The sequence below is a fragment of the Myotis nattereri genome (genome assembly GCF_964212035.1).
Source record: "Myotis nattereri genome assembly, chromosome: 9".
NCBI lineage: Eukaryota > Metazoa > Chordata > Mammalia > Chiroptera > Vespertilionidae > Myotis > Myotis nattereri.
Window position 1 is genome coordinate 1,604,392 of NC_138084.1, and position 14,080 is coordinate 1,618,471.

General features: G+C 61.0%; 1 protein-coding gene across 2 annotated transcripts in view; it reads left to right on the forward strand.

Moving 5' to 3' along the window:
• Positions 1–13,721, forward strand: part of AP2A2 (adaptor related protein complex 2 subunit alpha 2) — a 47,116-nt gene extending 33,395 nt beyond the window's left edge. For both annotated transcript variants that reach the window (XM_081098318.1, XM_081098319.1), the window contains exons 9-22: positions 1,006–1,174; positions 2,098–2,235; positions 2,675–2,857; positions 3,426–3,523; positions 3,803–4,034; positions 4,101–4,268; positions 7,504–7,664; positions 8,407–8,489; positions 10,316–10,405; positions 11,100–11,223; positions 12,359–12,475; positions 12,559–12,628; positions 12,715–12,849; positions 13,418–13,721. In XM_081098318.1, the coding sequence (XP_080954444.1) occupies positions 1,006–1,174; positions 2,098–2,235; positions 2,675–2,857; positions 3,426–3,523; positions 3,803–4,034; positions 4,101–4,268; positions 7,504–7,664; positions 8,407–8,489; positions 10,316–10,405; positions 11,100–11,223; positions 12,359–12,475; positions 12,559–12,628; positions 12,715–12,849; positions 13,418–13,495 (1,846 nt within the window). In that variant the 3' untranslated portion in view covers positions 13,496–13,721. The remainder of the gene's footprint in view (positions 1–1,005; positions 1,175–2,097; positions 2,236–2,674; positions 2,858–3,425; positions 3,524–3,802; positions 4,035–4,100; positions 4,269–7,503; positions 7,665–8,406; positions 8,490–10,315; positions 10,406–11,099; positions 11,224–12,358; positions 12,476–12,558; positions 12,629–12,714; positions 12,850–13,417) is intronic.
• Positions 13,722–14,080: the final 359 nt, after the last annotated feature.

Sequence of the window (14,080 nt, forward strand, 5' to 3'; positions counted from 1 at the left end):
AGGCAGCGCACTCTTCCTCGTTGACCTCGGGCCTGGCGGGCAACCTGGCGGCCGGTTCCCTGCCAGCCCCCTCCCTCCCGCAGGCCTGGCGCCTGGCCTCGCCCTCTTCCCCAGCAGCGCCTGCTCCTGCGCAGCCCCTCTTCTCTGCCCTTCGCCCTCAGCACTGTCACACCGCCTCTCTGCGAGGGTCCCTGCTTCTCTCCTGGGCACCCACTGCTGGCGGGAAGGACGGAGCACCCGTCTGCGTGTCTCGTTAGCTTGCCTGTGGCACAGGGCACTGGGGCAGCGTGGAGATGACCGTGGTGTCAGCACAGGTGGGCAGAGGCAGTGGGGCAGCGGGAGGGCTGCTGCCTCGCCATCTCTGTAGCTGCTGCCGTGGCCCTGCCTGCACGTGGCCTTGCGCCTGCTGCCAGTTCTGGCGCTCCCTAAGAGCAACAGCGCGGCCGCTCCTCCACACACGTGCTTTCCCGTGACCAAACGCAGTCTGTTACACCTCAAACAGACTTCCCACGTGAGCAGAAGCATTTAAAGAGCAACAGCATCATGCAGACAGAGCCAGGAGTGTGCAGAGGTCCAACCCATTGCGCAGTACTGGCCCTTAAGTATCCACCAGCCTCTTCTATCCCCATGTCTGCACACTTACCCTCCAGAGCCCCATTGTCAGGGTACTTGTTCAAGGTTCCCTGGGCTGGTGACCTCGGCTGAGGTCACACTCCTGGCCACAGCCTGCGGGGGCCCCGAGGTGGCTGCCATGCTCTGGGGATGGGATGCCAGGGGTGGCCCTGCTGTCAGCAGCTTTTTGGAGTTGGTGGAATTCTGCAGATGTGCTTGGCAAAGCTCCTGTGGGTCTCCCCTGTGGGCGCTACCAGAGGGGATGGGCAGCTGACTTGGTTTACGGTTGAGGCTTTTGCGTCCAGGGGGCCAGGGTGTCTCTTCAGCAGTGGTGCCTTGAACCTGCCGTGCTGAAGTGCACGCAGCCCACTCACCACCGCCCCGTCCCTGCAGCGAGCCGAACCTGCTCGTCCGCGCCTGCAACCAGCTGGGCCAGTTCCTGCAGCACCGGGAGACCAACCTGCGCTACCTGGCCCTGGAGAGCATGTGCGCGCTGGCCAGCTCCGAGTTCTCCCATGAGGCCGTGAAGACCCACATCGAGACCGTCATCGCCGCGCTGAAGGCAAGTGCTCTGCGCCGGGCGCTCCGCCCCGCGTGCCGGGCCCCTGTGGCCTGCATCGTGCAGCCGCGCTGTGGCCCAGCCTCTGCCCTCTGCCCGCGAGTGACTTGGAACGTGCGGCATCTCACAGGTGCCACGGGCACAGTAAATATTCGAACCAACAGAAACAGTTCCTTTTGTTAGAAAGATGAAGTATTTTGTCTTTGTCTCCAAGAAAACTCACCGTTTGCAAAAGAAAATTAACTTTTTTCAAGGAATTAAAATTCCAGACTTAGAAGGGCCACGTGGAGGCTGTTTGTCCCCTTTTCAGACACAGTAGTGCCCACAGCGTCCCCGATGGCAGCCAGCACCCGAGAGGGCTGGGAGCAGGTGGGGGCTGCTGAGCCGCACTTTGGCCCCAAGCTTAGAGGAAGAGCAGGCTCAACTCCATCGCTTCGTATTTGCATGAATCTCACATTGTTGGGGCCTGATTGGAACGGGAGGCCCACAGGGTTTGGAGCGAGCCTCGCGCTGCCCTGGGTCCTCCAGGCCCGGTGCCGTGTGCGCGCAGTCCCGTGAGGCTCCCAGGCTCGCCCTTGCCCTGCACGTTGCCTGACCCCAGCCAGCGCTCTGCTGCCCTGTGCTGAGGGACTGATGTGCAGGCGGGGGCGGGGCGAGAGCCAGCCCTGCGACAAGTTCTCAGGCGACACGGAAGGTGCCGGTCTGTGACCACACAGTGGACAGGCCTTTGACGTCCCCTAGGAGACGGAGCCTGATTCCGGGCAGTGCAGGGACGAGGGGAGCAGTGGATTGGGGTGAGGGGCTCTGCTCACCATAGCCTGTTGGGGGTCTCTGCATTCAGATGGTGAGTGAGGGGAGCCCAGCGTGAGTGTCAGGGTTGTGTGGAGGCGCATCTCCCGACTCCTCACTTGGTGCCTTTTCCCCAGACGGAGCGGGACGTGAGCGTGCGACAGCGGGCCGTGGACCTCCTCTACGCCATGTGTGACCGCAGCAACGCCCAGCAGATTGTGGCCGAGATGCTGAGCTACTTGGAGACGGCTGACTACTCCATTCGAGAAGAGATTGTGAGTTCTGACGTCACTGGCCCCAGAGGCTTGTGAATCTCAGCGAATTGTTTCCTGAGTGGGTGGGTCTCCCATGGAGAGTGGAGGGGAGCCTGGCTAGACAGGCGGGCTGGAGCCAGAGACCCACAGTGCGGCTGCTCCGCATGCGGGCGCGGGAGGGACGCCCAGGCCTGGCCTGGCCGTGGTCAGGTCGACCCTCGTGCGCTCCTGCAGCTGTGCTGTGCCTGTGTTCCCAGACGTGTCCTGTCGTGTCTGTTGCTGGAGGGCCGCAGGCTTCCTCAGTTAGCCCTGTGAGCCTTCCGCTGCCTGGGCTCCTTTGAGAACCCGGTGGGAGTGCCTACTACTGAGCGTGGCTGCGAGGGCTCAGTCCTGAAGCCGCACACGGATGCTCTGCTGTCACGGGCCGCAGGGACCTAGCCTGAGCAGCCGCCCCCTGCAGGTGCTGAAGGTCGCCATCTTGGCGGAGAAGTATGCTGTGGACTACACGTGGTACGTAGACACCATCCTGAACCTGATCCGGATTGCGGGCGACTACGTGAGTGAAGAGGTGTGGTACCGTGTCATCCAGATCGTCATCAACCGGGACGACGTGCAGGGCTACGCCGCCAAGACAGTGTTCGAGGTACCCAGCTGGCCCGGGGAGGTGCCCCAGCTGGCCCGGGGAGGTGCCCAGCTGGCCCGGGGAGGTCCCCAGCTGGCCCGGGGAGGTACCCAGCTGGCCCGGGGAGGGCGGCCCACTTCCTTCCACCTGCTGCTGACTGTCCTGGGGTGTCCAGCTCCTGTTCTGTTGACCCTCTGCTGCACTCTCAGGCTTCTCCATGGAAGGGTGTCCTTTCATGCTGGCCGGGTGGAGATGCCACGGGGAGAGTTGTGTGTTTCCTTGCTGTCCGCTCTGGACTGGGGCTTGCGGAGAGCGGGCACACCAACCCTAACGTCCATGTCACTGACCACCTGAGCGCAGTGCCGGGGCCGGTGCCTCGCTTCCTCCCTGAGCTCGGGGCCTGACGTTAGCTTTGGGGAGCGCGGCTCTCATTACAGGTGGGACTGGCCACGCCGCTGCCTCTGGGGCTGCTCTGCTGCTGCACCTCTGCTGCGTGGCAGGAGGGCGGGAGGGCAGGAGGGTGGGCTCCCGCCAGGAGGGTCCTTCCCACGCTGGCTTTTTCCCTGACTTCCTGCTCACTGTCTCGCAGTCGCTGCAGGCCCCGGCGTGCCATGAGAACCTGGTCAAAGTGGGCGGCTATATCCTGGGCGAGTTCGGGAACCTGATAGCTGGGGACCCGAGATCCAGGTAAGACGCCCCTAGGGAGTCGGGGCGCTGTGCTGGGCTGTGCCTGCTGGGCCCTCACGGTGGTCTGACCTGGCCGCGGGACAGCCCAGACCAAGCCACCTGCACTCTGGCCTGATGGCTCTGTGCCTGCGAGCTGCACAGAAACAGGGTCCTGCTGAAAATGCAGATGTGGCTGTGGGGCCCTGCCCCCAGAGGAAGCGCAGTCGCTGGGCGGAGTGGCCCTGCCCCTCCTGGGGACCCTCGGGCTCAGGCCCCCGCCGTCTCTCTCCTTCCCGCCAGCCCCCTGGTGCAGTTCAACCTGCTGCACTCCAAGTTCCACCTGTGCAGCGTCCCCACGCGGGCCTTGCTGCTGTCCACCTACATCAAGTTCGTGAACCTGTTCCCGGAGGTGAAGCCCACCATCCAGGACGTGCTGCGCAGCGACAGCCAGCTGAGGAACGCCGACGCGGAGCTGCAGCAGCGGGCCGTGGAGTACCTGCGGCTCAGTACTGTCGCCAGCACCGACATCCTGGTGGGTAGGCCTTGGGGTGCCGGCCCGCCCCAGCCGCACCCCTGCTGACCCGGCTCCCCCCCACAGGCCACGGTCCTGGAGGAGATGCCCCCGTTCCCGGAGCGCGAGTCGTCCATCCTGGCCAAGCTCAAGAAGAAGAAGGGCCCGGGCACCGTGATGGGCTTGGAGGAGGGCAAGCGGGAGCGGGGCCCCGACATCAATGGGGGCCCCGAGCCGGCCCCGGCCAGCGCCACGGTGGGTCCCTCCCTGACGCCAGCGCCTGCCCCAGCTCCCGTGCTGCCCGGCCCTGAGATTCGGGCCAGCGTAGCCTTTGTCTGCCGGGGAGCAGCTTTGTTAAACAGGAAAGTGTGCCAGAAGTCTGGTGGTGGCCCCACAGCTGAGGCCTTTTGCTTAAACCTGCTGTTTAAGATGGCCCTGGCCGTGCTGTTCTTGGAGGTTTCCCGGTTGGATTGGACTCGAGTCCGCTCCTGCTACGTAGGACGTGGTGGGAGCCTCGCACATGCACAGAAGGGGGTGTCCTTTCATGTTGGCCGGGTGGCGATGCCACGGTGGGAGGGGTATGTTTCCTTGCTGTTGGCCCTGGACTGGGGCTCGCGGAGAGCGGGCACCCCAACCTGGCCCCACAGCGGTCCCCTCGGCAGCGGCCGGCCCGCAGGACCCAGCATCCGCCTGCCCAGATGAAAGGGAGCCTGGCGAGCTTTGCTCCCTCCCCGGAGGCGCTCAGTGCTGGGAGCAGTGCCGCTGGCCACGCCCGGTGGCCTTTGTGAGGAGGCACTCGCTGCCCGTGCGCGCGCGTCAGGAGTGTGCTCGTGTCCGGGCCCTGGTGCTCCTCGCAGGGCCCTCGTGTGACCCCCTCCGCTTGTGGGCCCCTCAGGCCGAGGACGCCAAGAGCGAGGCCTGCAGACCTGTCAGGCCCCTCACCGGGCCTGCTGCCTTCTCTCCGGACGCCTATCCCCTGCTCTGTGGCGGGCAGTCTGAGTGTCAGGGCGCGTTGGCTTTGGAGTGAATGATGAACACGTGCTTTGTCTCCTGGTGCTCGTCCCTCCCATGGGCTTCTCTTCAACCCGTGCCTTTGACCTTGTCCTGGGCCCTGCAGTGAACCGAACCTAGGGCAGCGCAGGGCTCCTGACGCCGCTTGGGAAGGGGTCACAGAGGTCGTCCTGCTGCCAGAGACATCGATGGCCTGGATCCTCAGTGGTGTGGTTTGTGGTAGTTCCCACGTGGGTTTGCTGATGAGCTGCGGTTCCCGTAGAGACAGCAGCAGCCCGGCCTGCACAGAGGGGCTGTGTCTGAAGGAAGACTCACCGTGAAGGGTGGGGTGCGGGTGGGGTGCGCAGGAGGTGGAGCGAGGGACTCCTTCCGGCTGCCGTCCAGGAGAACCGCGAAGGAAGGCGGGCTGTGGGGGAGCAGGTGCCTCCTTTCTGTCCAGCAGCTCTGCGGGCGGAGTGCTTGAGGCAGCACAGGAAATAGGCTTGAACGCATGGACCATTGTCATGGGTCTTTCTTACTTGACTTTTGAGATGTGCATGTGCCTTTCGGCCACACTGTTTGCCCAGCTAACGCCCAGGATGCAGTGGCCTGGGGTCTAGGCTCAATGCTTGGTGCGTATGGGAATCCGAGGGAGTTAGCAGTGAGCTCCACTTTGAAAACGGAACCCTGACAAGATGTAATATGCACGAGGGTCAGGGGGCAGAGGGCCTCTTCCTGGTCAGTTCAGTGCATTTTACTTTATGTATTTGTTTGTTTTTATTCTCATCCCAGGATGTATTTTTATTGATTTTAGAGGGAGGGAAGGGAGAGAGAAACATCAATGTGAGAGAGAAACATCGGTTGCCTCCTGTGCCCGTCGCACTGGGGAGCGAACCCATAACCTTTTGGTTATGGGATGATGCTCCACCCAACTGAGCCACCCGGCGAGGGCCGTGGGGCTGCTTTTTGCTGTTGTAATTCTTTACTGTCAGAGTGAGCAGGAGTGACTTGTGCAGACTGGGGCCAGATGGGCTCCCTGAGGATCTCCCCGTCCTAAGGAGACGCGGAGAAAAGGCTGTGGTCCCTGCGTGCCCTGGGCCTCCCACACGATGGCTTGCTTATGTCTGTTGCGGACTCTGCGGACTATGTGTGACTTAATTGGACAGAAGGGGTTTCTACTGGGAAAGCACTGGCACTGTTTGGAGGAACCAGTGGTGAAATCCTACAGCAGCTGGCAGAGGGGGAGGCCCCATTCTGTCTGCAGGCGTATGGTTCTCAGCCCAGCGCCAGGCTGCCCCCTCTGCCCGTCCCCTCCTGGGGGCACAGCGTGGCAGCAGCTGTCACAGGTGCCGGGAGGGTGGCCGTTCCATCCAGACCTCCCTGCACTGCAGACCTTTCTCATGCTCTTGACAGCTGCTCCGAGCAAGGAATCCAGTCTGTGCCCTCGGCCGGGAGCCCTCACACCCGAGCCACCCCATGCGCACTCTGCGGGATGTGCATTCTGTAGCTTCCTCCTCCTCCAAGTAGAATTCACGTGTTTACTACCCGCCCCACAGGCAGTTCTGTAGAAGTGCGGCACGGCTCTAACCTGACATGAAAGAGAAACGAGCAGTGTTTATCCAAGCATCGATTGCCACGCGTGAGTGCTGAGTGCGGCTGTGCCAGGCGGCGGGAGGTGGGCGAGGCCAGTGCTGGCGGCGTGCCCACGTGCTGCAGATGGAAGGGCTCCGTCCTCCTGCAGCTCTCGGCCGCCGCGCTCCCGGAAGGATGAGTCTGTTAAACCTGAGCAGAACGAGAGCGACAGCAGGCAAGGCCTCAGGATGTGGTCTCAGGTCCTGACAAACCCATTTGACCTCTGAGTGTCCAGTGGGACATTCTGGTTGCACAAGACGAGTGGCCAGGACGCAGTGGCTCACATCCCTGGTTCTTGCCGGTGACGTGGACCATCGGAACTCCACACGTTTGGAGGGCGGACACCCAGAGGTGCAGGTCGCAGGGCGAGCTCCCGCGAGTGAGCATGGGAGACCCTCACCCAGGCCCATGAATCAGTGTGAGAGCGTAGGGTGGCTTTGTTAGTCTTTGTCAAGGTTCAGAGCATTTTCTTAAAGGTTTGTTCTGTGGCTTTGCTGTACCTTCTCCCGGAGACAGCAGCATAACGGTGGCCTGGGCACGCGGGCGGCTCCTCTCCAGCGGGCAGTGTGCCTGGGGTTGCTGCTCCGGGCACACATTGCTATTGATCTCTTCCAGGACATTTTTCCAGAGCTGTTTTCTTTGTGGGAAAAGGTGGGGTACTTCTGTTGTGTGAGGTGGGACTCGTTTGCACCATGTGATGGTCTCAGGCCTGAGTCTGGGGCAGTTGCATCCCAGAAGCGGTCACAGCCTGCACCTACCTGCCCGCACCACACAGCCCAGTGGCCGCCGTGGGAGGGCGTGGCACTGCCCAGCTGGCCTCTGAGTGCCCAGAGGCTCCGCACTGACCCTCTTCTTCCCTGTTTTCCAGTCCACGCCTTCTCCGTCGGCAGACCTCCTGGGTCTGGGGGCTGTGCCCCCCGCGCCTGCAGGCCCGCCCCCCTCCTCCGGCGGGCTGCTCGTGGACGTGTTCTCCGACTCGCCCTCTGCGGTTGCGCCTCTCGCTCCTGGCTCCGAGGACAACTTTGCCAGGTAGTTGATCTCCTGCTTCCCAAAGATAGGACCCTGTCTGCCGCCGACCTCTGACCCAGGCCCGGTGAGCAGGGCGGAGCGGGCAGAGGTCCTTCCTGCCAGGGCCCTCGCAGCGGAGTGAGGGCCTGCGGAGCTGGGCGGGCTTGCTGTGACCGCCAGCTCACAGTGTCCCTGGGGTTTACGTTAGAGGAGGCCGGAGCCTGGAGCTCCTCGGGGATGAGCACAAGCGAACTAACACTCACGTTGTTTTATCCCTGATTCTGTGTAGTGTCAATACCATGTAGTGAGCAAAACCTCGGCCCTCCTGTGCAGTGCAAAGTAACCTGCCTTGAGGAGGGGGGGAGGGAGGGGAGGGGTGGGCCATGTTGTGGAGGGGGGCCGCCTGCGTTCCCATAGCCCGGGATGCTGAGGGTTGTCCCTGGATGGAGGTTGGTACTGGCTGTCCATCGGGAGGAGCTGTGGTCCAGCCTCGGTGTGGGGCTGGGACCTGCGGGAGGAGCAGCGGGGATTGTTGAGCAGAGGGAAGCAGAGGCCTGTCTCCGGTGCTCACTCCTGCTGCGGCGTCCCTGCCGTCTGCTCACCTTAGTTCTCCAGAGGGCGCTCTGCATGGGTCCCTGGGAATATCGTCTGCTTTCCCTCCCTCTGTCCCTCAGTCCTTCTGGCCTCAGTGCCCGCTGAACCCTCCGTGAGAGCAAACCTTTGTGTGTGTGCTGAGCGACCCACATACTGTCCCTTTCCCCAGGTTTGTCTGTAAAAACAACGGTGTGTTGTTTGAAAACCAGCTGCTTCAGATTGGACTCAAGTCTGAATTCCGGCAGAATTTAGGTATGGGTTTTGATCACCTAATGCAAACTTCTCTCAGAGATTATGGGGAGGAAATCTTCCCAAGTCACATGTCTGATAAGGTTTGGGTTGAGAATATGTAGGCACTTCAGCTCAGCAACAGACAGACAAGCAGCCTCGGGAAAGGTCGGGCAGGGACCAGACATTTCTCTCAGGGCGTGTGGGCGGCCGAAGGCACAGGGACAGGTGCTCCACGTCGCTAGTGATCAGAGAAATGCAGTCAGAGCCGCCGGGAGTCCCCAGCTCATGCCCGTCAGAGTGGCCCCTGTCCCAGGGCCAGGACAGCCAGTGCTGGCGCGGACAGGAGAGGGAGCCACTGCAGCCGCTGCGGGATCCAAAATTCAACAGGGTCACCCAGCCGGGTGGCTCAGCTGTTGGAGCGTCGTCCTGTACACCCAGAAACAGGTTGTGGGTTTGAGTCCCGGTCAGGTTTTGGGTTGGATCCCCAGGTGGGTGCGTACAGGAGACTACCGATCAATGTTTTTCTCTCTCTAACCCTCTCTCTCTAAAAATCAATAAACATATCCTCCAATGAGGATTAAAGAAGAGAAAACCAAATTAAATAGAATTTCCACATAACCCAGCAGTTCCACTCTTGGGTACACCCCCAAAAATTTGAAAGCAGGGTCTTGACAAGATGTGTGTACCCCATGCTCACAGCAGCATTAGTCCCAGTAGCTAAAACATGGAGGCAGCCCGAGTGCCTGGGCCGGAGGGGAATGCACAGCGTGCGGTCCATCCACACACGGAGTCTCACTCTGCCTGAAAGAGGAGGGGCCCTGACACCTGCTGTAGGGCCGGACCATGGGGACGTTGTGCTGAGCGAGTCATCCAGACCCAGAGGGACAGGCCCTGTGTGGCCCACTCAGAGGGGTCAGATCAGAGCGACAGGAAGCGGGTGGTGGGTGATGGGCTCGGGAAGGGACGGGGGTGAGTGTTTAATGGGCACCAAGTGCCCGTTTGGGAGGATGGCAAGTTCTGGAGAAGGTGGTGCTCACGGCTGCACCACAGCGTGAACGTCTCATGCCTGAGCTGTGCACTTAGAGATGTGAAGGTGGTAAACACAAGCGAAAGTGTGAGAAAAAGGAGAGAACCAGCACGCACTCCAGGGACCTGGGGGATTGCCAGGACTCATGCTGACACTGCAGTGAACATGGATGGTGACATTTTATTCTTGCTTCGATTCAGGTGTGAAACGGCCTCAGGGGCCTCCCTGGGTTTGGGTTGTTGATTTTCAAAAATATGTATGTTTTTATTGATTACAGAGAGGAAGGGAGACGGATTGAGAGAGAGAAACATCGAGGATGAGAGAGAACCATGGATCGGCTGCCTCTTGCACGCCTTCCACTGGGGATGGAGCCTGAAACCCAGGCATGTGCCCTGACCGGGAATGGAACCCTGCCCTCCTGGTTCATAGATCGACGCTCAACCACTGAGCCACATCGGCCGGGCTGGACTGTTGATTTTTAAGTTGTGGGAGGAGCGATGCTGAACTGCTGTCTCTTTTGGACGTTTGCAGCTCACTTTCTATTCGGAACTCAGAGGGTATAAAAACGTGTGCAGAGATTCGTGTAGGATCTCTGTCCTAAGGGCAGCGTCTTAAATGTCTGCCACGCGAGTCCAGGCACCTGCAGTGGTGAGGTCCCCTGCTGGGGTGGCGCCCGGGTCCCTGCAGGGGGCGACGGCGCAGGCTGTGGGGCAGGGGGAGCCCAGCACTTGGCTGGGACTCCATTGGGGGTGGGGTTCTTGGTCTTTCTGTTCCTCCTCAGGGTTGTGAAACGTGTTTGAGACGGACTGTTTCCTTCTAGGTCGCATGTTTATATTCTATGGGAATAAGACCTCCACGCAGTTCTTAAACTTCACTCCAACGCTGATCTGCTCAGATGACCTTCAGGCCAATATCCTTGGTTCCGCCTGCCCCTGACCCTGCCAGCAGCCCCTGGGGGGGAGGGGGGGAGCGGAGGGTTGTGAGCAAGGGTTTAAAAAAGTCAGAGTAAGAAGACATTGGCGGTGCTGCCCTCATCTCAGGGGATGCTCCCCCTCGACAGGCAGCGTCTACTCCTGGCTCACTTGCTTTGCTCTCCTGTGACATTGCTAGTCCCTCTGAGCTCTGGTGTCCTTCTCTGCGGGTCTCCGGGGCTGCTGCCGCCGGACACAGCGGGCCCACCACTTGCTGGGTGAGCTGGTGTCTGTTGAGATGGAGGCTTATCCCCCCAGAAAGTCAGCGATGTGGGAGCTCTTCCGGCCAGTATGGCGTCACCGTAGTGTCCACCGTGCTCCCTCCAGGAGGGCTGGCCGCATAGTGGTGGTGAGCAAGGCCCGGCTTGACCAGAGGGGCGGCCACCTGCTCGCTTTTATCTTGAGACGAGTACATTTTAAATGTAGCCTGTCACGGCGGTGTTTCAGAAGTCTTTAAAAACACTTGTACGTAGGTTCAACTCTACTAAAGGTTTCGTCCAAGATCAGCGTGAGCACCACTCTTCTGAGCCCCTTTTAGAAGGTCTCTTATCGCTGGGCTCCCCGGGCCCGGGGAGCGCAGGCTGGTTTGGCCCGGAGCCACTTTGCTAGTTGAAATGGCCTTGACACGCACACACCTGAGCCTGCAGACCAAGCCCGTGGATCCGACAGTGGACGGGGGCGCGCAGGTGCAGCAGGTTGTCAACATCGAGTGCGTGTCGGACTTCACCGAAGCACCAGTTCTCAACATCCAGTTCAGGTGAGAGCCCAGGTGGGGCGCTGCTGGCTGGCGGGGTGTCCCAATCCTGGCGCTGACCTGGAGCTTGAGGGGCTGGGGCTCACCTGCACGCAGCTGTGTCCCTGGGAGCCATTCGTCCTTGCTCAGCTGCAGCACCAGCTACAGAGGATGGAGGTGGGGGAGAGTGAGTCCAGACCCGCGGCGCCTGCTGGCGTGCCATCTGGGGCGGGACCAGCAGGTCCCCTGTGCCGCCGCAGGGGGTGTCCCTCCAGGCCTCATCTGCTGTGAGTGCTGCTGCAGACACACTGTTTTGATTGCCAAAGAGACCCACACGTATTTTTGGTTTGTTACTGGTTCACTAGTGTTATTTTCCAGTGGCTACAATAGAGTGCATGTGGTTGACCAGTTCACTGTTGAGTGTTTGTAAAGTTACATTTTTGGAAAGGCATGTATTTTTAAAAAATATTTTTTTATTGACTTTCAGAGAAAGGGAGAGGGATAGAGATGTAAAGAAACATCGATGAGAGAAACGTCATCCATCGGCTGCCTCCTGCACGCTCCCCACAGGGGACTGAGCCCGCTACCCGGGCATTTGCCCTAACCGGGAATTGAACCGGCGACCTCTTGGTTCCTGGGTCAACACTCAACCCCTGAGCTACACCCACGGGCATGGAAAAGCATATTTTCAAACATCAAATACACAGAGAACTGAAGATCGTATACTTTGTGGAATTGAGGGAAACAGGCACATTGTCTTTTCATGAAAAGAGGAAAAACCTGACACAATTTCAACTGACTTGCAGTTGTGGGCGTGGCCTGATGGGGAAAGTGAGGGGGTGGATGTCCTCGGGGGTGTCGCCTGCAGCGCTTGGCCAGAGCAGCACGGCTACCGCAGGACAGGTGCCCAGGAGCCGGCACGAGTGTGCGGTCCTCTCAGTGACAGTGCCCGGGCCAGGCTGAGCCACCCTCCAAATGCTGCCCCCTGTGGGCAGGACAGTCCCTCTAGCGGCTGGGTGGATGAGGCGCTGAGGCAGGAGCCCCCCACCTTGGACCACAGCCCTCTGTGCCTGGAGATGGGCAGGCAGGGGCTTGGCCCCCAGCTGAGTGGCAGTCCCCTGCTGCCCGCGGCTCTCCTCAGCACGTCTCTTGCTCGCAGGTATGGCGGAACCTTTCAGAATGTGTCCGTCAAGTTGCCCATCACGCTCAACAAGTTTTTCCAGCCCACAGAAATGGCCTCCCAGGACTTCTTTCAGCGCTGGAAGCAGCTGAGCAGGTGAGCGGCCCCTGTGCGGAGGGGGAGGGGCGGCTGGGCCTGTGGTCCCTCGGCGGAAGGTCTGACGCTGGTTTGTGTCTCAGTCCCCAGCAGGAGGTGCAGAACATTTTCAAGGCAAAGCATCCAATGGACACAGAAATCACCAAAGCCAAGGTGATGGCCTTGTTGGCGGTGCTCCCGGGGTGGCCCTGTGTCTACCTGCAGCTGCGGTGTCCCAGCTTCCCGTTTCCTTTGCACAGATTATTGGGTTTGGTTCCGCGCTCCTGGAAGAGGTCGATCCGAATCCTGCCAATTTTGTGGGAGCCGGGATCATCCACACCAGAACCACGCAGATCGGGTGCTTGTTGCGCTTGGAGCCGAACCTCCAGGCTCAGGTCAGCCTCTTGAGGACATGGCTGCCTCCACGGCGTGGCTTCAGGGTGTGGTTGCCACGGGGAGCCAGAGCCTAGTGTGGGGTCATGAGTGCCCAGGAGAACTCACCACCCTGCGCATGACACTCCCATCCCACCCGAAAATTCCACGGAGCCTGGCCGCCAGCTCCGCTTCCCCTCGAGGCAGTGCTGTGCCAGTCCTGGTGGCCTTCCTACTGACGGACCCCTGGGCGGTGTGGGGGCAGGGTTGCTGCGGGTGCTCTGGGCAGGCCTTTGTGCAGACGGCGGGTGGGACGCAGTGAGGAGCGCACTCACAGGCCCACATGTGGTTAGTGGGTGAGTAGCTGCCCCTACTCTCCAGGGGCTGGGATTGTCCCCCCCAGCAGCCGCTCCTGTGCACACCAGCACCTGCCACCTCAGACTTCCCGTCCGCTGTGGCCGAGAGTGTGATACGCTCGAGGCGCTAGAGCTTTGGGCCCCTCGGGAGGGCCAGGGCTGAGCGGGGAGTGCGAGGCGGCGCCCGGGCTGTGATGGCTGTGAACCCGGGCCCTGACCGGCCTCTCTGTTGCAGATGTACCGGCTCACGCTGCGGACGAGCAAGGAGACCGTCTCCCAGAGGCTGTGTGCGCTGCTGTCGGAGCAGTTCTAGCCCCGCGACTCCTCGCTCAGCCGCTGTCTGCACAGCTGCAGGCCCGCCAGCCTGCCTCGTCCCTCAGGGTGGACGGGACGGCGCAGTGTGAGGACAGAGGCTGAGCCTGCACCGCAGCCGGCCTGCCAGGTCAGGAGGGCGGCCCTGGGATCCGTTTTTATAGAAATCAGGACAGTTCTGTGGTTAAACCTACAAATTAAAGGGAAACTAGAAGTTTGAATGGAAATGGATAGTTTCTGGAACTTTTTCGTATACCACCGCTATGCTGCTGCTCTGCTTCTCAGAGGCAGGCGGCAGTGTTTCGTCGTGGGGCTCAACCTGAACCAGGCATGTGCCTGTTGTGGGAGCCGCCAGGGCAGGAGCTACGTGATGAGGCCCCCATGTGGCCTGGCCCTGTGCTTGGGCCTTGGGGCCGGAGCCCAGAGCACGCCAGCTGCCGCGCTGAGCCTGGCTCTCCCAGGGCAGGATTTGCGGTCTAGACGAGGGGACATCTGTTCTGCCTCCCCACGTGCATCCTGCTGGGCTCAGCTCCCTCCAGCACAGTGTTCCCAAGGGGGTTTGCCGTGCCGACTGACTGTGCACGGG